The sequence below is a fragment of the Nomascus leucogenys genome, chromosome 3 (assembly GCF_006542625.1).
Source record: "Nomascus leucogenys isolate Asia chromosome 3, Asia_NLE_v1, whole genome shotgun sequence".
NCBI lineage: Eukaryota > Metazoa > Chordata > Mammalia > Primates > Hylobatidae > Nomascus > Nomascus leucogenys.
In genome coordinates this window covers 22,686,159-22,706,679 of record NC_044383.1, presented here as the reverse complement: position 1 = coordinate 22,706,679, position 20,521 = coordinate 22,686,159, and the positions used below count along the sequence as shown (strand labels likewise).

At 41.7% G+C, this 20,521-nt stretch overlaps 1 protein-coding gene across 12 annotated transcripts in view; it reads left to right on the top strand.

Moving 5' to 3' along the window:
• Nucleotides 1-12,080: 12,080 nt before the first annotated feature.
• Nucleotides 12,081-20,521, top strand: part of PDCD4 (programmed cell death 4) — a 46,229-nt gene continuing 37,788 nt past the window's right edge. For all 12 annotated transcript variants that reach the window (XR_004028744.1, XR_004028741.1, XR_004028738.1 and 9 more), the window contains exons 1-2: nt 12,081-12,301; nt 16,193-16,297. Coding sequence is in view for 1 of the 12 variants with exons in the window: in XM_030807168.1 (XP_030663028.1) it covers nt 16,255-16,297 (43 nt within the window). In the remaining 11 variants the exon portion in view is untranslated. The remainder of the gene's footprint in view (nt 12,302-16,192; nt 16,298-20,521) is intronic.

The following is a 20,521-nucleotide window of genomic DNA, read 5'->3' as shown; positions in this document are numbered from 1 at the left end:
GCAGGAGCAAGGTTTTTGCCTTTCAGAAGGCCACAGTCCAGTGGGGAATTGATGTCAAAACAAAGAGCTGAGCTTGGGGAGCAGCATAACAGATAGGCATATCATGGCAGGAGTGGAGGAAGAGGCTCTTCACTCTGCCCTGGCCTGGGGAAAACTTCTCATGGGAAGCATTACTTTACCTAAGCCTGAAGGATCAGTTAGATTTCAATAAGTAAAAATAATATCAAAAGCAATTAAAGTATTATTATTATTTATTAGATACTTGCAATATGTCAAGCATCCTAAGTACTTTGCAAACATTATTTCATTTAATTTGAATAACATCCCTAATTCAACAGATACTGTAATTATCCCCATTTTACAGGTGAGGAAACTGAGGATCAGAAAATGTGAAATAGCCGGGCGCGGTGGCTCACGCTTGTAATCCCAGCACTTTGGGAGGCCGAGACAGGCGGATCACGAGGTCAGGAAATCGAGACCACGGTGAAACCCCGTCTCTACTAAAAATACAAAAAATTAGCCGGGCGTGGTGGCGGGCGCCTGTAGTCCCAGCTACTCGGAGAGGCTGAGGCAGGAGAATGGTGTGAACCCAGGAGGCGGAGCTTGCAGTGAGCCGAGATCGCACCACTGCACTCCAGCCTGGGCGACAGAGCGAGACTCCGTCTCAAAAAATAAATAAATAAATAAATAAATAAAAAATAAAAAGAAAATGTGAAGTAACTCGCTCAAAACTAGGAAGTAGAAGAGCAAGTAGTCAAACCAGCTTCTGCAGAGTCCAGAGCCCAGGCTTTTATGCTTTTTAATATGTTCAAAAAATACAATAATATAAATAGGTATATGTCTTGTTCCCCTCCTGGCATCTCCTGCTGGTCTCTGTATATCCCATACACACCAACTGCCTACTGCCCTTATAGATATAAACAGTTACATTAGTTTTTTGTATGTTATTCAGTGTTTGTCAATATAAATGAGTCTGAATAAATATTCTTATTTACCCCTCTTTCTTATTCAAAAGTGGCATATATTAACACTGATTTGTACTTAACGTAGTCTTGGAGAGCTTTTTATTGGAGTATATAGCAATCTTCCTCATTCTTTTACACAATTGTATAGTACTCCATTTGCCGAGCCCAGGCTTTCAAACACAAGGCAAAGTTCAGCTGGAAACATATAGGTAGGCTTTGCTAAACTGTCTAAATTTTATGAGGCATGAAGGAGCAAAGGGGTAATGATACGGATTTATTTTTAGAAGATTCCTTATATTAGGTAGGAAGATGCACACAGCACAGCCTGCCTAAACATGTAGCCCCACCTCAGTACAAAGACATGATGTACTGCCACAGTGATGGCTGGAGAAAAGCCCTTCCATGGAACAAGTTCCGACTTATCTCTGGCCCTGTTGCCTGCAGCCCCGCGGCCTCTGCTTTTTAAGATGTCTTCCCCATGATCTGCATGTGGAAATTTTACAGAACTTCCTGTGCCTAGGATGCAGAAAGCACGTGTAGTCTTAATGTGTCACCCCGGGCTACTTCTCTGGGTGACGCATTAAGACGACTTATAATAATTGTGCAAGAGCTCGAGACGCTTCACAGGTGGTACTTAAAGTATTCCCAGGCCTCTAGTATTCCCTGGGAAAGCCTGCTGTCAGGGCTGTTACTGACTCAAATGCCTTTGAAGGCAAACTGGAGTCAGCACTCCTTTTCTCTGAGAGAGGGGGTTCTCCCACAGAGTAACAATACCTGTGGTAATAACTTTGGTTCTTTGAAAAGAGTAGTTTTCTCTTTAAGGTTATGTGATCACAGTTGCTAAAACCTCGCTGGCTTCAAAGAGGTTGTGTAGTTTCCAAAAAAAAACAGCCCCATCAAATGCACATGGCCACCAGTCAGCTGCCTTTGTGTTTGCTGAGGTCTATGGCTATGGACCTACCACACATATTCATCACAGTGAATAAAGCTGACCCAGCTTTACAGCACTGGTTACATTCTGTTCTGGTGCCTCGACGTTTGCCTTATCTCTCCAAAGAGTTCTTAAGAGAAGGTAGCTTATAAGCGAAATCATTGCACCACAAAGTCTCCTGGAAGAAAATATGCATAATCGTGGAAAATGGCTATAAGCAGAATCTTAGACCAGATCTCAGCCAACTCACAGATCATATTGGATAGATTACAGCCCCAGAAAGAATCTGGGAAACGTTTTAAGTTCTACACACTTGGAGCAATCAAATTACTCAAGGTCATACTTCCAATTAGTAGCACAACTAGGATTGGAATCCAAACCTCTTGACTTCTAGTCCAGATCTCAGTCCATTAAATGTGTTTTCCAATATGTATTTCGTAAGATGTTAATAGACACTACGTACAAAAGGGTGTTAGCGTCAGATAAGAACAGCAAACATGGGGTTAAAGAAAATTGAATGGGTTACTTATGACAGAACTTCGCAGAGCCTTTAAAACACCACTATTTATTGTGATTTTCTAAGAGGGGAGAGGATTAGCAGTTTTCCTAAACTTACTTCATCCTAAAACCCTTTTGTGGTAGAACATCTGTGGAGCATATTTTGAGAGACACCATGTAATGCTCCCTCTCTTAAATAAGTTCAAGAGTTTTTTAAAGATACACTCATGGGTAATGGGGCTGACTTTTGTTTAGGAAATGTTGGGAGGTTCGGCTTATGTTTTTGGCCCACTGAAGTCATCATAATGGGAGGTAGGTGCCAGTCCTGACTGGAATGACTATGGGGTGTTCCAAGATGGCAATTCATCTCTTTTTAGGACCACTGCTGTCTTAAAAACCAATTTTGTTTTGTTTTCCTATTGTTACTTTGAAGTACTTTGACTCCGCGCCTGGTTTGACATACAGAGGAAAGGTAAGTCTGGTGGCCTCTCTTGATGAAACACTGTTGTGTCAAACCCCTATCTACTCCAGTGGGGATGGCACCAGGATCAAGAGGAAGAAGAAGAGCCCCAGGGCCAGCAAATGAGACATTGGGTTTGGCTGGGGACAAACATATAGGTAGGCTTTGCTAAACTGTCTAAATTTCATGAGGCACGAAGGAGCAAAGGGGTAATGATACGGATTTATTTTTAGAAGATTCCTTATATTAGGTAGGAAGATGCACACAGCACAGCCTGCCTAAACATGTAGCCCCATCTCAGTACAGACATGATGTACTGCCACAGTGATGGCTGGAGAAAAGCCCTTCCATGGAACAAGTTCCGACTTATCTCTGGCCCTGTTGCCTGCAGCCCTGCGGCCTCCACTGGACAGGAGACAGAGTCCAGTGGTGGTGGGCTGGACAGGATAACTGCATAGTGCAGTGGTGGCCAGCTGGACAGAAGAACCACACTGCTTCCAAAAGGCATACAGTTTATATATCATTTTCACTTAGCATCCTTTCCCTAATAACCTCCACCTGGCAACCTTCACTCAACCCAAAACTCAGGGCCTCAAGCCGCTGTACAGCCCAAGTTTCGCAGGATGGTCTGGGGGCTCAGATGTTCCTGATAGACAAGGAACGAATCTCCTGGTTGGCCACTCCCAGATTCCCTAGTTCAGAACACATATTCAGGTGCATTTGTCATACAAGTTCATTCTCAGGGTATGCTTTAGTTATTGCTATCAGATGCATTTACCATACAAACACCCAATCTGAAAACGGGCCCAAACGTAATAACATGTAATAACATAAATGTAGAAACATATTCCAGATGTTCTTGATCTTTTCTGGGACAGGATTCTTTTGGGGGCCTTATGGGAAAAAGTTATCGACCCATTGTGGCAACAAATGCATATTCATAATAAAACTTGCATAAAATTTTAGGGTGTTCTTGCACCCTCTGAAGCCAACCAATAAATCAGTGGGCTAGATTTACTGCCCTCAAAGAGAGCTCTCTGAAAACAAAACATATCATAGACCTATGTAACACAAGAAACGGTAGTAAGACTCTCAGTTGTCCCCTGAGCAGTTATTTTTTTTTCTTTCTTTTGAACTCTTGGTTCTTGGAGGGTGGCCTGTTGCTTGCTAGTTCCTGTTTTGATGTTGGCTTTGTCAGTTGTGCTGAATGACTGTCAATCATGTTACTTCAATTGCAGTACTTGGGGACTTCCTGGAGCTGTTGTTTACAAATGCCAGTCCTAGTTTTTCTTTCTGGATGCTGTCCTCCTAGCTTTTTGGAAAGAAAAAAAAAACAGGGCAGAAGGACAAGACACATGCAGAGAACCATATGGAAAAGGAAGGCAGCTGCTGGCCATGGAATGAGGTCCTATGGCTCTGTCTGTGGCTTGCCATAAGCTGCACCACTTCTGTCTGGGCCTTGGTTTGCTCATTTGTTATCTGAGCAAGTTGTCCTCACCAGGTCATCTCCTGGGACTTTATTCTTTTCTCTGACCTTCCACTAGGCTAGCTTCATTTTTATTATAAACATTTAATAACAAAAAGCAACATCTTTCTTGGGTTTCCCTTGTTCTTCTCTTGCCAATACTTTTATTTATTTATTTTTGCTCAAAATAAATAGAGGTTCGATTAGTTCCATTAATTAACTTCTACCCAGCATTTGTCTCTTGAGCCGCCCCCCACCCTCAACCCTGCCTTACCCCTGCCCTTCTCTAGCCTTCTCTGTTTGTACTTCCTTATAGATTTGGCTGTCTTAATCACAACCCAAGATCATTCATTTCATTTATTTTCCAGAATGAAAAGTTCCTCATTTCTATACCGGGCTCTCTGGGCCCTACCTCCTTGTCTGGGAAGCAAGCCGACACTGCAGACATGGAGGGGAGGGGGGCACGATGGCAGCTATGTGCACTCAGGGCAGCTGGAGAAAAGAGGATTAATTGTGAGACATGTGAAGCCTAGCCCAGGATCCAGTGTTCTAGAAGAATGCAAATAAAGCCCCGAGAGATACAACTGGAGGAGCACTTCTCTACCCTGACTCAACACTATTAAATGCAGGGTGTGGCAGTTATAATAAACGCTGAAATGCATCTGGTGGAATGGTCTGTGATTGCAAAAGTCTAGTGAACTGGAGTTTGCAAAGGCTTAGAACTTAGGCCAAGTATAGTAGATGTGGTAAAATTTGTGTTTTGGCAGGGGATATGGTGGGGGAAAGATTTCTTGCTGGAGTTCGTCAATGTTAATTGAACTTTTTTTCTAAATCTCTAAGATGGTAGGAGCGATTTGAGGGGGGAAAACCCCATAAAAGACAAATGTACTAAGAAAACCTTTCGAAACCTAAATTGAGGAAATAAAATCTTAGTAGTCTTTCAATTTTTCTTGGTACATACCACAGTAAAATATTGCATCTATTTTTTGAACTATGCTTCACATTACTCTGTGCTTGTTTTTTACTCCAGGAAAGACATACTAGAAATGCCCCTTGAAGGGTTTCTAAACATTTTACACGCTTACTACCCTTTTTCTCTTCCCCACTTTCAGGCCCCTGAGATGGATTCATCTGATACCAGGAGCCTCTAGGACCCAGAAATTTAACTGTCAATCAAGAGGCATGTGAGGGAAAGTCCTGCCCAGCCTGGGTGCCAGAAGGTCTGGATTCCCGGTCTGCACATTCCCTACAACGCTGGGCACTGAGATCTCATATGTACTTCTGGCTCAGCTACTAACTTAGCTGTGTGGCTTTAGGAGACTCACTTAACTTCCCTGGGTCTGTTTCTCCATTTGTAAAATAAAAGGTTTGGACTAGGGAATCCCCAAATTTCCTTTCGGTATAAAAGTTCTATGATTACCAGTGACCTGCTCAAGGTTCATTATTTCCCTCATGTTTAAAGCACAGAATCTTGTCCACTTCATAGGGAGGTGGTGAAAGTCTATGCAAATGTGCTCAGTAAATCTTAGGGCAACACAAATGTCAGCTATCATCATTATTATAAGAATTCTTTATGCAGCTCTTTCTTCAAAACATGTTTTATATCTTTTACCATTTGTGCTAAAGTGCAATTTTTGCCTTACAGAAATTCTCAAAATTCAGGCTTTGGTTTGACAAAAGGAGACAAGGCGTCAGTTCAGGTAGATGAAGTTGCTGCAAATGACAGCAGCATCTAAAATTTCTTAGGAAGGAATGGGCTAAGACCTACCCTTAGTCCCCAGAAAGACAAATTCTTCTAATTTCACTTAGGGGCATGAACATTTCTTATTAAGAAACAGAACTCTAAATGAGCCTTTACCCAAAGAATGAAAAGGCCTTGGAGAGTTCTAAAGGCAATAATAGTAAATCTAGGTGCTTATCTTTTGCCTTCAACTGTGCTTTTTCAAGTACTTTACCCAAATTAATTCATGAGTGCTCCTAAACCCACATCAGCCATCACTTTGCCTTTGAGATAGAGGGAGGTGATATTATCTGAGCTTTGCATTAGGAGAAAGCCCCTGGTTGACAGTCCCTCTGTCCACACCTAGTGGAATCCTCTCCTGCCAACAGTGGTAAACTCCTTTGTTTGTTTTGAGGCGGAGTCTCTGTCGCCCAGGCTGGAGTGCAGTGGCAGGATCTCAGCTCACTGCAACCTTCATCTCCTAGGTTCAAGAGATTCTCCTGCCTTAGCCTCCTGAATAGCTGGGACTACAGGCATGCACCACCACGCCCAGCTAATTTTTTTGTATTTTTAGTAGAGATGGGGTTTCACCGTGTTGGTCAGGCTGGTCTCAAACTCCTGGCCTCAAGTGATCCGCCCACCTTGGCCTCCTAAAGTGCTGGGATTACAGGCATGAGCCACCGCACCCAGCCAGCAAACTCTCTTATCTCTTGTTCTCCATTCCCAGGACTCCCATGGTGCAAACTCAGTACCTTGCTCAGCATCCCAGGGTGTTAGAACTGAATGGCTGCTTATGGACTCCCTGCGGTGGGCACCTCCTTCTTTTACAGCACAGAAAATCGAAGCATTCAATTCACTCAGGGAGAAGAAGTGAAACACCCAAAGCAACACAGCTAGTTAGGGACAGGGTCACTACCTTGTCTTAAGAGGTGAAAAATAGGAACTATCTCCCACCCTCTTCCCTAACCAAACACTCTTTGCACCCCTCCAAGTATCTCAATACTGCTTAAGCCTGAGGAGTATGGGGAAGATGAGGTATATAACGTTTATCTACTCACACAGTACAGAGTTTCTGTTGCCACCTCTGAGCAGCTGTCTTGTTCTGGGCAACTGTGATCTCCCTTCCTCTCCTAAGCTCTTGGAATGAATCATTCTTAAGGGAAAAGGAAGTTGCAATTCCATTGTTCTGTATAGCGTGAGTTAAGGGGAAGGCCTCTCTCCTTTGTGTTGTGGGAAATCAGGGACCCCAAATGGAGGGACCGGCTGAAGCCATGGCAGAAGAACATGGATTGTGAAGATTTTATGGACATTTGTTAGTTCCCCAAATTAATACTTTTATTATGCCTGTCTTTACTGCAATCTCTAAACATAAGTTGTGAAGATTTCACGGACACTTATCACTTCCCCAATCAATATCCTTGTGATTTCCTATGCCTGTCTTTACTTTAATCTCTTAATCCTGTCAGCTGAGGAGGATGTATGTTGCCTCAGGACCATGTGATAATTGCATTAACTGCACAAATTGTAGAGCACGTGTGCTTAAACAATATGAAATCTGGGCACTTTGAAAAAAGAACAAGATAACAGCAATGTTTCGGAAACAAGAGAGATAACCTTAAACTCTGACCACCAGTGAGCCAGGCGGAACAGAGCCATATTTCTCTTCTTTCAAAAGCAAATGGGAGAAACATCGCTGAATTCTTTTTCTCAGCATGGAACATCCCTGAGAAAGAGAATATGCACCTGGGGGTGGGTCGCTCAACTGGCCCCCCGGGCGTGGTCGTCTCTTATGGTCCAGACTGCAGAGATGAAATAGACTCCAGTCTCCGATAGTGCTCCCAGGCTTATTAGGAAGAGGAAATTCCCACCTAATAAATTTTGGTCAGACTGGTTGATCTCAAACCCTGTCTCCTGATAAGATGTTATCAATGACAATGGTGCCCGAAACTTCATTAGCAATTTTAATTTCGCCCTGGTCCTGTGGTCCTGTGATCTCGCCCTGCCTCCACTTGCCTTGTGATATTCTATTACCTTGTAAAGTACTTGATGTCTGTGTCCCACACCTATTTGAACACTCCCTCCCCTTTTGAAAATCCCTAATAAAAACTTGCTGGTTTTTGTGGCAGAACCTATCGACATGTGATGTCTCCCCTGGACGCCCAGCTTTAAAATTTCTCTCTTTTGTACTCTGTCCCTTTATTTCTCAAGCCGGCCGATGCTTCGGGAAAATAGAAAAGAACCCACGTGAATATTGGGGCAGATTCCCCAATACCTTTTCTGTCATCTAATAGCTAAATTAACATAAGCCCATAGGCACAGGGATTCAGGTAACAGAAACCTAGTTTGTGACGATTACAACGTGAAATGAAAATGTACATTGTGGCCCAGAAGCCTGGGCAGCTCTAGGCTTCAGATATTACCTACCCTAAAGTAGTATAATGCCTTTTACCAAGAACACAGCTGAATCAACTGTGCTTTTCACAGAATAGGCACACACTAAAATATTTGTGGATTGATTTGATAGGCAAAAATTCTTGGCACTTGGATACTTCTCCATTTTCAGCTTATTCTTAAAATTTTTTTTTTTTTGTTAAATGTTTAGCTGCAAAGGCACAGGTGACTAGTGTTCAACACAGCTGGAAGGAATGTTGGTGACAGTGGCTGTCATCTATATTTCCCAAGTTGGTTTCTAAGTAACACTGCTTCTGGGGTATCTTGAGAAAAAAAGGTTCTGTGTTCAAACAAGGTAGGAAACATTACTAATCTTCCTACCTTGGTCTCCCAAGATGCTAAAGGCACATAGCTTATTAAAAACAATAAGAAGTCTGGGCACAGTGACTCATGCCTGTAATCTCAGCACTTTGGGAGGCTGAGGAGGGCAGATCACTTGAGATCAGGAGTTCGAGACCAGCCTGGCCAACATGGTGAAACCTCAACTCTACTAAAAATATAAATACTAGCCAGGCGTGGTGGCAGGCGCCTATAATCCCAGTTACTGGGGAGGCTGAGACAGGAGAATCACTTGAACCCAGGAGGCGGAGGTTGCAGTGAGTCAAAATAGTGCCATTACACTCCAACCTGGGTGACAAGAGCAAAACTCCATCTCAAAAAACAAACAAACAAAAAAACACTGAGAAGAGTTGTGGGTAAAGAAACAGTTTTATCTTTGTTTAAACGAGTTATTTCCAAGACCATTTGACCATGGAACAATCCCTCCCACATTTTTTTTGCATGATATCTATTAAAGTTCCACAAAATTCATGTTCTTTGGAAAATACCTTGGGAATTACTGATTGAGCCCAATTTCTGAATTTTATTGGTAAAGAAAAAGGTCCTGAGAGGGGCTGACGTTCTTACAGGAAGTTAGTGGGGGAGGTAGGACTACAACCCCATTTCCTGAGTGTCTGGCCCAACCTTATCAACCACACGCAAATATGGCAGCATTCTCAAAGGTGGATTCTGGGATCCCAGCCATCATGGGTACTGTTTGAGATGATACACAAAAGGGACACGAACATTTTCCTCCCTAATGGATCCTTTGGGGGCAATTTGCTAAAACATAACAGGTTGTTTTAGATGCTTCTTAAAATTGGTAATCATATCCCATTCTTGCCTTATCTCATAGATCTCGGGATGCCTACCCAACACAGCCGGATTATGCTATATGTGCTTAGTAAGTACATTCAATGAATGACTAAATGAAAGACAGGGAGGAAGAAGGAAACGGTCAAGAACTCAAAGGGATGAGAAGAGAAAAAATGTAGAGAAAGAGAAGGATGGGTAACAAAGGAGCCAGAAGTCACTGATCAGTAGAGTATAGGTGAGAGAGGGGAAAGGAGACAGCTGCAGATAATGGAAAATAACAAAACAAAACTGAGGTCTACGAACCTCCAATTTTAAAAAGTGAACATGAGTTATGAGACTAATTCAGATACTGGCCATGCCAGGAGGCCCCCGCCCAGGAGATGAGGATGACCACCAGCTGCTGAGAATCTTTGTAAACTCAAATCAAGGTGTATTTATTGCACAGGCACAACAAATGAACAAGGCATCTTAAGTACTACAATAACAGGTGAGTGGGTCAGGTAATCCCAGCACTTTGGGAGGCCGAGGCAGGCAGATCCCTTGAGCTCAGGAGTTCAAGAGAAGCCTGGGCAACATGGCAAAACCCCATCTCTATTAAAAATACAAAAAACTAGCTGGGTGTGGTGGCACATGCCTGTAGTCTCAGCTACTTGGAAGGCTGAGGTGGGAGGACGGCTTGACGCCGACAGGTCGAGGCTGCAGTGAGCCGAGATTGCACCACTGCTCTCCAGCCTGGGCAACAGGGCAAGACCCTGTCTCAACACAACAATAACAACAAAAAAAATCACAGATGAGTAAGACACGGGTCTTTCCCTAAACAAGGTTACAGTCTAATGGGCAGAAGGGCTAGGACAGGGACTCAGATGAAATAATGCCAGGTAGCATGTGACCAGTGCCTCTGGAGTTGTGGCAAGCCAATACTGTGAGGAATCAGGGGCAGGAAGATCATATCAAATCACAAGGCTCCAGAAAAACTACCAGGGTCCAGGAATGGTGGCTCACGCTTGTAATCTCAACGCTTTGGGAGGCAGAGGTGGGCTGATTGCTTGAGCCCAGGAGTTCAAGACCAGCCTGGACAACATGATGAAACCCCGTGTGTACAGAAAATACAAAAATTAGCTGGGCATAGTGAGGGGCGCCTGTAGTCCCAGTTACTCAGGAGGCTGAGGTGAGAGGATCGCTTGAGCTAGGGAGGTTGACGGAGGTCGAGGCAGCAGTGAGCTGTGATCATGCCACTGCATTCTCCTGAGCTAAAGGGCAAGCCCCTACCTCAATTAAATAAAACAACAACAACAACAACAACAAAATAAAAAACTACCAGGAAGGGCCATGAGGCACAGAAGGATTGCATCAGGCAGATATAGGAGATGAGAAGAGAGACATTTCAAGGTGATATATAAAGAACTACCAGGGGGTGAGGAAGCATATGGGGAGATGTGTGGAGACAGAGCCTGAAAGTCTTGAAGTCACATCGTGGAGCCTTGAATGACCGACCGAGGCGCTGACACTCAAGAGAGGCAATGGGAATCCAGCGAAGGTTTGTGTGCGTGTGTGTGTGTGCGTGTGTGCAGAGAAACAGTAGCATTAGAGATGATTCCCAGGCAGGGTGACTGGACAGCCAAATGAAGGCGCTGGCCTGTGCGGGATGAGGCAGTTGGGTTCTGAAGAGACCAAGCAATCATTCGGTGCTGCCCATCAGACAGCTGAAAAATCTGATCAGAGGTAGTGGCTTAAGTCTCCGCCTGGGAGCACAAAAGAAGCATAAGGTTCTGGTTATCACCCTCAGGGGACCGTGACCTTGAAAGAATAAGGATAGTACCAGCCAAAACGAATGCAGCCAAGAGGAAAAGTCACAGAGAACAGCGGGGGAGGTGGAAGTTTCAATACAGAAATTGTAGCCACGGCTGAGAACCCTAGCACGGGAGGCCAGAATTTGTGCGTTTGAACGCCAGAGGCTTGGCTAGTCATGATTAGCAAAGGAACTTCAAAGAGTTTTGGAGTCTGTTTTATATCTGTGAAATGGGAATTATTTCTATCTCAAAGGTTTGAGGGGATTCGCTGAGAGAAACTTCTTAGCATGGGATCTGCAGAAACTAGAAGCCGCAGGGAAAGCAGGGGCCAGAGGGAGAAGGAATCGGACAGGCTGATCACTTGGAGTGTTCGCCTAAGCAGTGTCTAGAAATGGAGGTAGGGACCGTCAAGAAGCTCAAAACCTTTGCTTCAGCCGAGTTTGCAGAACGTCCTGTGAGGAAAATGGGTGAGCTGGGTCGAGGCAGCTTCATCCTCGTCCCCATCCCCCAGCACTGCCCTTTTCCCAACGCTCCCATCCCGCCACGCCTCCCAACATACCCCCACCCCGACTTCCCGCTCCGCTCCGGCTCCAGCCAGTCCCAGGAGCCACACGCGCATGCGCCCTCCCGCGCCCCTCCCCAACTTTCCACGTTTCACTCCTCTCCCTTTTCCTCCTCAGCTCCGGCTCCGCCGCCACGATTGGCCAGCCGACCACCCGGCCTTGGCCAATAAGCGCCGCCCTCTCGCCCCCGTGTTACTGGGTAGAAGAAAACAAAAACAAACGGAGCGAGAAGGGCCAGAGACTCTCCGAGGCGGCGACAGAGGAAGAGCGGGGTTGGGGCCGGCTGACCAGGGACCTGGGCGAGCAGCGGCGGGGGCCCTAGGGGTCAGTACCAGTAGGCGCGGCTCACACGCTCGGGAAGACTGCGCCCTCTCCCCCATCCCCCCTCGGAGGCAGCCGCACCATGGGAGGGGGCGGGGGCGGAGGCGTGGGGGCCGCGGCCCTGTCAGGTCCGGGCCTGGGGTGCGGGGGTCCGGCTGCCTCCTCGTAGCCCCGCAGGTCCAGCCGCGCCCGCCCCAACGCCCCGGACTGCGGGCATCCGGCCTGGTTCTCTCCCTCTGGGCCCAGCCTGGAGCGTGGCGGCGCGGGCCCGCCCCCTCCTGCAGCTTTCTCCCCACTGAGAGGGGCGCGCGAGGCGCTCGCCCTTGAAGGTCCCCCTCAACCCTCCTCCGCCTCTGGCGGAGGTTGAATTCGGGGGCCGGAATTGGAAGGCGTGTTTCCGGCTGGACTGAAATCCTGTGAGGAAGATTCGCGCCCTCCCCGCCCCCTGCCCTCCCTGGGAATCTGAAGATGAGGCCCCCTGTCCGGCGTGACCCCGGAGCCCCGGCCCCGGCCCAGCCCCTTCCGGGTGCCGACCCTGGCGGGGACTTCGGGGGTCCTAGCCTGAGCCGGCTGCAGAACTGGCCCGGCCGTTGTGGGGAGGGGCCGCGCGCTAGCCTCGCCGGGGGCGCTGGGAGGCGAACTTGTGCCCGCCGCCCCAGCCCTGCGCGAACTTCGCCGCGCCAGTCTTCCGGCAAAGGGTCTCTTTTTTTTAGTTTAGGTAAAATAAAATCTCCCAGAGAAAACAAAGCCGGGAAGGGAGCCCCCTTTCTGTGAAACGCATGCCATCTGCTCCATTTGTCAGTTTGATGCTGTAACGTACATGGGGTTTTGCAAGAGCTTCAAAACTGTCTGCAGACGTCAATTTCGTCCACCTCCCCCTTGTGAGAACTCGCTACGTAGCCAGCAACTGTGTAGTGTCTACAAATGATGAAAACGATCAGAAATGCGATTAGGTGTCGGGGAAAAAAGGATTTTCCCTGTTTTTAACTTGTATTTTTACTTTGTTATAATCTCGATATTCTTAACGTGACTTTTTTGGGAAACCACCAAGTGCTTTTTAAGCAACGAGTTACTGTTATTTATGCCCTTAATATTCCTTCATTATAGGCTTATTGAATACGTTAATATCTCAGTAAGTGTCTTTGAATTATAATTGACTGGCTTTTTCTGTGGTACTAATGTGAAAGGAAAAAATGTTAGGACTGCAAAAATAAATGCCGCTTGAATATTATCTGTAGTGCTTACTTTTGCATTACTGTAGTAGAATGCTTTTAGCTGGTATTAAGCTGCTAATTAGCTGTTTGTAGCCGAAGAATGAATACAAGTAATCCTAGTTAATAAATGGACAAAGCTTGACTCCCCAAAATGCCAGAGCAATTTATGAGGTGTATTTCAATGATACATATATATATATTTCGTGGGGGAGTGGAGGGTCTGTCTCTTAGGGAATGTCTTGGCAATTGAATACTTCTGATTGTATATTTCATGTAACACACTGGAGAAAAGAACAGTGTTTAATGTCAGCCTTCGTTTTCTTCTAACTTGTATGTATAGTTTTCTCATCGAAAATTCATTTTTGTAGGTTAGTATGAAGGAAATAGGGTTTGGATTTTTTGCTTTATATTTTCTTGTTTGGGCCAATTAAGGGTTGTTAAATAAATTGGAAAAAATCCTACTACTTTAAAGAGAGTAAAAACGTGGAACATGTCTTATCCTTATCTAAACTCTTAAAACGTGTTTGTTGCTATCAAATATGACTTGAGTTCTTGATCGGGTTATCATTGCCTAAAGACACAGGACTATTTTTTTTATTAAGATAACTTTGTTTTTATCTTAATAAAAGAGATGATAGTCATTTCCTGACAGTTTTCTTTGTCTGACGGAATGCCTTCTGTATAATAGTTTAAAATAATTATTTTTAGTGTTTGGAAAACAGCATTTAAAAGTTTGATTGAAAAGCAGAAGTCTGTTTTAATCAGCTTCTGTTAACCCTTGAAAAGAATCTTCCTGTGGGATATTAAGACTTTGGATTGAACTTGTGCAAACAGTACTGGATTTGGAAGGTCTGGATTCTCATCCTGGCTGTTCCACTAAGCAGCTGTCTGTCCTTGGACATAGCACCTACCCTCTCTGAATCTGTTTAGTTGTGTGTAAGGTGGAATACCTACCCAAAGGTTGTTCTGTAAGGTACATTAAATAATACATGTACAATTCTTTTTGAACTGTAAAGGGCTTTATAAACATCAGTTATCATTTCACTTACTAGGTTCTGCAGAAAATATTCTCTCAAAAGTTATACTTTCATCAAGAATGAAAAAGACTTTGTAATGGAACTCTAAAAAACTGAAACACATATCATATGACATTATTCCTTTCCTGTATGTAATTCATGCATGGAATTAAAACAGAATGTAGCCTTTTCAGCCATGAAGGATGCTGAGTGTTTAGGTTTGCAGACCATTTTTGTTCATATATTTATATGAATCTCTATATATTTTTAAGATTTTTTTGATATCTAATGTTGGCGGGAGTTACAGTGAAAAGTGATTACAAAGATTCACATATATTAATTTATTCTTAATTAGAGAATGATCTCACCATTTTCTTAAGTTCCCAAGCAATATGATAGCATGTTAGTCTGAGGATTATGCCATAGTAAGAAGCTTATAATTTTAACATAAGGTCCATTTGTTTTTGTTTCACAAAACAGTACCCTTTTCTGAAGAAAAGGGCTATAAACTTATGTTAGCAAATAATAGTATATAATGAGGAATTTAAAAGTCAGTTTCACCTTTGAGTCCCAGGAGGCTCTGTATATATCATTGTTTTCCTAAAATGACATCTAACAGTAGGTTACGTTATATGGGAAAAAATGTGCTTTTCTGTAATTAATTTATTAGGCATTTTCACTAATTTGTGCATTTTGTATCTCTGAAGAGCACACTGCTAGCAACCGGATTGTAAATGACCAGAAGGACTTATATCCAACCTATGTGACTTAAACATACACTTAAGTACTCTAAACCACTATTTAAAAATACTTCTAGAGAGATTCTGAAATCTTAATTTGGTTGCACTTTCTGGTAACATATTTTTTGAAAACTTTTGATATTTCTTTCATATAACATTATTGGATCTGTATCATTAATTGTCTAAAAGGTAACTGGTTTCATCAAACCTTCCAGTATTAATTTTTAAGCCATTTTGAAACAGGCCTAAAATACTGAAATGCTTAACGTCATTGTACTTACTCCTTTCTGAAATGATCAGATTTTTAAAAAATGGATTTCTCATATAAATAATATTATCAAAAAAGCTCATTTTAAAAGTTTCTCCCAATCTCAAAGTCTTATTCTAGTAATTATAGAGACCTAGGTAATGAGTGGCAGATATATCTGCCTTTCAGATATGCCGTAATGTGAAAAATAACACAGTCATGTGATATTCTTTATTAACTAAAACTGTGTTGTTTTTATTTTGGAGTACTCATAATTCATTGGTAGGGAACTATCCAGTATTTATATTCCTATATATGTATATCAGATTAATTTTGAGGCTTGGTGTTCCTAAAAGATTTGGATGTGTGTATTTCTTTAACTTGACATAAACATATATCGCAAACATATCTTTTAATTCCAATTAAAGGGGTGCTTTGGCACATGCTGAAATCTGGGATTTTTTTTTGACTTAGATAAATTTATCAAGAAGATTGGAACCAAATGTTAATTAGGGTAAGTTGTCTTTGAAAGTAAAGTGAACTGTTTTATTTAATGGAATTAAGTGTTTTTTGTTGTTGTCGTTTGTTTTTACAGTGTGCTTAAGTAAGTTTAATTCAGCTTAATTACATCAGTTTAAAAGATCTTGAAGCTTTCTTTTTTTCTTTTAGAAAAACAGATTCTGAAGGAAGATTTCCATTTGGTAATTTGTTTAATCAGTGCAAGCAAAATTAAGGGAAAATGGATGTAGAAAATGAGCAGATACTGAATGTAAACCCTGCAGGTAAGTAAGAATATCCTTTCTTTTTTTTTCTTTTTTTTGTTCTTTTTTTTTTTTTTTTCTTTTTTTCTTCGTTTTGAGACAGGATCTTGCTGTGTCACCCAGGCTGGAGTGCAGTGGTGTGATCATGGCTTACTGCAGTTTCGACTTTCCTGGGCTTAAGAGATCCTCCCCTATCTCAGCCTCCTCAGCAGCTGGGACAACAGGTGTGTGCCACCACACCAGGCTAATTTTTTATTTTTTGTAGAGACAGGATTTCACTGCGTTGCCTAGGCTGAATATCTTGAACCTTGACTATGCTGTGAGGAAACTTCAGACCATTGCATATTTTATAAAAACATGATAGAAAAGCTATCTTTAAATACTGTTTTATTCATGCTATAAGAAAACAGGCTATATTAAAGTCAAGTTTGTGATTTTTATTTTCATGGAAATTCATTACGTCCTATTTTTCTGCCTATCCTTTCACATTCCACACATTCCTATTCTCCGTTATATAGTACAGAATGGAGAAGAATAGTGAACCTGCTTATTTTCACATAGGCTAGTTAGTGATTTCTGTAATATAAACTTAGTGGTATCTTTGATACCTTTCCTAACAAATAATTTTTATATTCTAAATTACCTAGGGTATTTTCCCTAATTCTCCATGGTGCTTCAATAGCATGTTATTATCATAAAAATGAACAAAGTTTTGTGGAATATATGACCAAATGTGAGTAACTCAAGATAATTTAAAATGTATTTATAGTTTTCAAAATAATCTCCCAAAAAGTTAATTAGAATTGTGTAATATCTGAATAGTGAGAACAGTTCATACTGGTATACTTTAGATAATTCTTTGCCTTATAGTTTTATTAATATTGAAAGCTGTCTATTTTCTGTCATTTTAAGTGTATTTCATAACTAAATACATCTTTATTTCTTCAGTGACTTAACTCACTATTGTTTACAATGTACATAGTTTTCTTTGATCTGAACAAACACGTTGAATTTGAAGCTTCTTTACCATTGTTTATTTAAGGATCTTTTTAAAGTGCGGTAAAAAATTGAAAAAAATTTATGTAATTAATGATCATTTCTGTGCTGCTATATACAATAGCTGTATGAGTATGCTTTAGGGTTATAAATGGGTAATATGTACCTACTTAATTGAGATGGGGATGGTAATACAGTTTAGAATATATTTTACATATAGGTAATTGCCTCTTTTCTGCACTGTCCAGTATGGTGACCACTAGCTACATGTGGTTATTATTACTCCTGGGCTCAAGTGATCCTCCCTCTTCGCCTCCTCAGTAGCTGGATTACAGGCGTGTGCACCACTGCACTTAGCCATATGTGTTTGTTGAGTACTTGAAATGTGGCTACTCTTGAGTTGAGAAGAAGGTCAGCTATCTCAGTAATTTTTTATATTGCTTGCATGTTGAGATGATATGGTTATATTAGATTAAATAAAATATATTTAAATTAATTTCACCTGTTTTTACTTTTTAATGTGGCTCCTGGAAAATTTAAAATTTCTTATGTGGCTTGCATTCTATTTCTATTAGAAATAGAAACACAGCTTTAAAATGTATACTTTTTGTTTCCTAACTACAGTAAGACCTAGTTCTAACCCTGTTCTTGGTGCTTGTGTCCAGCACTGCCTTAAAATAAAAGACTTGTTCTTCAATATTTGGATAGGCCTAAGATAGACCCTCTTTGTAGTAAATTCTTCGCATAGCGAATAGTCCAAGTCACACTCTTACTCTTTTACTTGGAGGAAGTAGGTTATTTATTCTGACCTTCAGTTATTTCGTGTATAAAATTGGGATATAAATACCCTCTCTATAGATGTGCAATTAGGATTTAGTGAGATATTGTATATGTGTGTTAGGTCTGTGAAGCACATACTAGGTATGTAATACATGAAAATGTGGTAATATTATTCTAATTATGCCACTCACTGGACACCAGTAATTGAAAATGTGATTTTCTGGTGCTGTGGTCATATACAATTGGAGTGGTTACTATTGAGATGTCAGAATTCAGAAAGAGGGAATTAGTACACAGTAGGAAACAATTTTGAAGTCATCACATTCTGTACTCAGGTTATCATTTTAATTTTGGTTTTCTTAAAGTCAGCTCAATAGGGGTTATGGAACTCCAACACTTAGGTGAGTATGAATAACAAAATATAAAGCAATTAATACAAACATGGGTTAAAAATGATAAGGTCAAATATATAAATTATACTGAGAGAGAATGTTTACTACTGCAGAGACACAAACATACTTGAAAGGATATTAAAATGGTTGAAGAAAACTCGATTATGGGAAATAGATGTATTTAAATTGAATACTCCAAGGGACAGTTTAAGACATTTTATTATAGTTCTGAGTCCTGTGTCTTCTGGACCAGTTTTGTGGTTCACCTTAATGGTACAATGATGAAAGCACTATGTTACAGGTAGATGTTTAATGTTTTTCTCAACCATCCACTCTTACACGAAAATGTCATCTAATTTATTTGATCCTGGTCTTTCTGTCCCCTTCCACTTAATCACTTTTATCTCTCTTTACATTCACTCCCTTGTTCGTCTCTGTAGCTGTCAATACTCTGCTGTATTCTAGTTTTGTATTTTCCATAGTTATATGGGATTAAAAATGTGGGTTTGAATCCTAGCCATAATCCTTCCTAGATATATAACTTCTTGTGAAACACTTCCTTCTGTAAAATGAGGATAAACAGTTTCTTTCTAGAGCTTTTGAGGCTTATAGACCACATATGTAAAGTGCCTTAGCATAGAACCTGGTATCTAATAGGTACCAGGTAGTGTGGAACCTGGTATCTAATAAGATGACAATAGTAATGGTAATGATGAAAGAAACAGTACTACGACTTCCACTAAGACTATAATTACTACTGATGGTTATGATTTTGTCCCAAACACACCATCCTAACACTGGCTTCTTACCAGTTTGAAAACTTTTAAGGCATTGTTTCACTTCTCTTTAATCCTAGATACATTCTGCTTAAAAGTTCTTTATTATTTTCTTTAAAAGCGTAACATTATTATTTATCCCACAGTTACTACCCTTGCTCTTTACCAGTTAGCTTGTGACTGAATTACTGAAACATTTTCTTAGCGGTTTCCTACTTTATACTTTCTCTTTTTGTAATATACTCAGTATTTTTCTGCCAAATGAATCCCTCCCATCTCTTCCCTATGATATCTAACTTAAGCTCTGACAATTTGAGTGTGGGAGTAGTTAGCAGTGATTCTGGTGAGGTTAGCAGGGGCAAGATCATAAAGGACCTTAAATTACAAGGTAAAGAGTTTACATTTTGGCTTGGTGCAGTGGCTCACGCCTGTAATCCCAGCACTTTGGGAGGCTGAGGCGGGTGGATCACGAGGTCAGGAGATCAAGACCATCCTGGCTAACACGGTGAAACCCCGTCTGTACTACAAACACAAAAAAATTAGCCGGCCGTGGTGGTAGCCGTCTGTAGTCCCAGCTACTCGGGAGGCTGAGGCAGGAGAATGGCCTGAACCCGGGAGGCGGAGCTTGCAGTGAACTGAGATTACACTACTGCACTCCAGCCTGGGTGACAGAGCGAGACTCTGTCTCAAAAAAAAAAAAAAAAAAAAAGTTTACATTTTTTGTGACATAATGGGACTACTTTTAAAGGATCTTCAGTGAGGGCATGCTTGAGAAAATCAGTCTTCATTCAGTATAGTTTGAAGACTGGAGGCAGGGAGACTACTTATGAGACTAGTGAAATAATTTGGCTCTAATTGATGATTTTGTTTAAAACAAAACATTCCTAACTTCCTAAGTATGTCAAGAATTGTGAAGATTTAAACACATGTATGCTTTTTATAGGTTGATGAAAATTTTTGGTTTCAACATGTCTTAAAACATTAAAGCCCATGCACATAGACCTGACATGTTATAATTATCTTTTGGCATATAGAAAATGATTTGAGTGATTCAGCTCTGATTTGCGTTGACAATAATGAACAAAAGTGTGGCCCAGTGGTAGCTAATTCAGTAGCCTTTCTGACTTAAAGAGCTTTCAGGGCAAAGCCAGGTGCCTCCACTTTATCTCCGTGGAATTTGAGTATAAAGGACACTCTGCTAGGTGATGGGGATACAAAGAAGGACATACAGTCTAGTTGTGGTTTCTCCTTTGAAGCTTATGACTTAGTTGGAAGAAAAAGACTGCTATATAAAAAGAAAG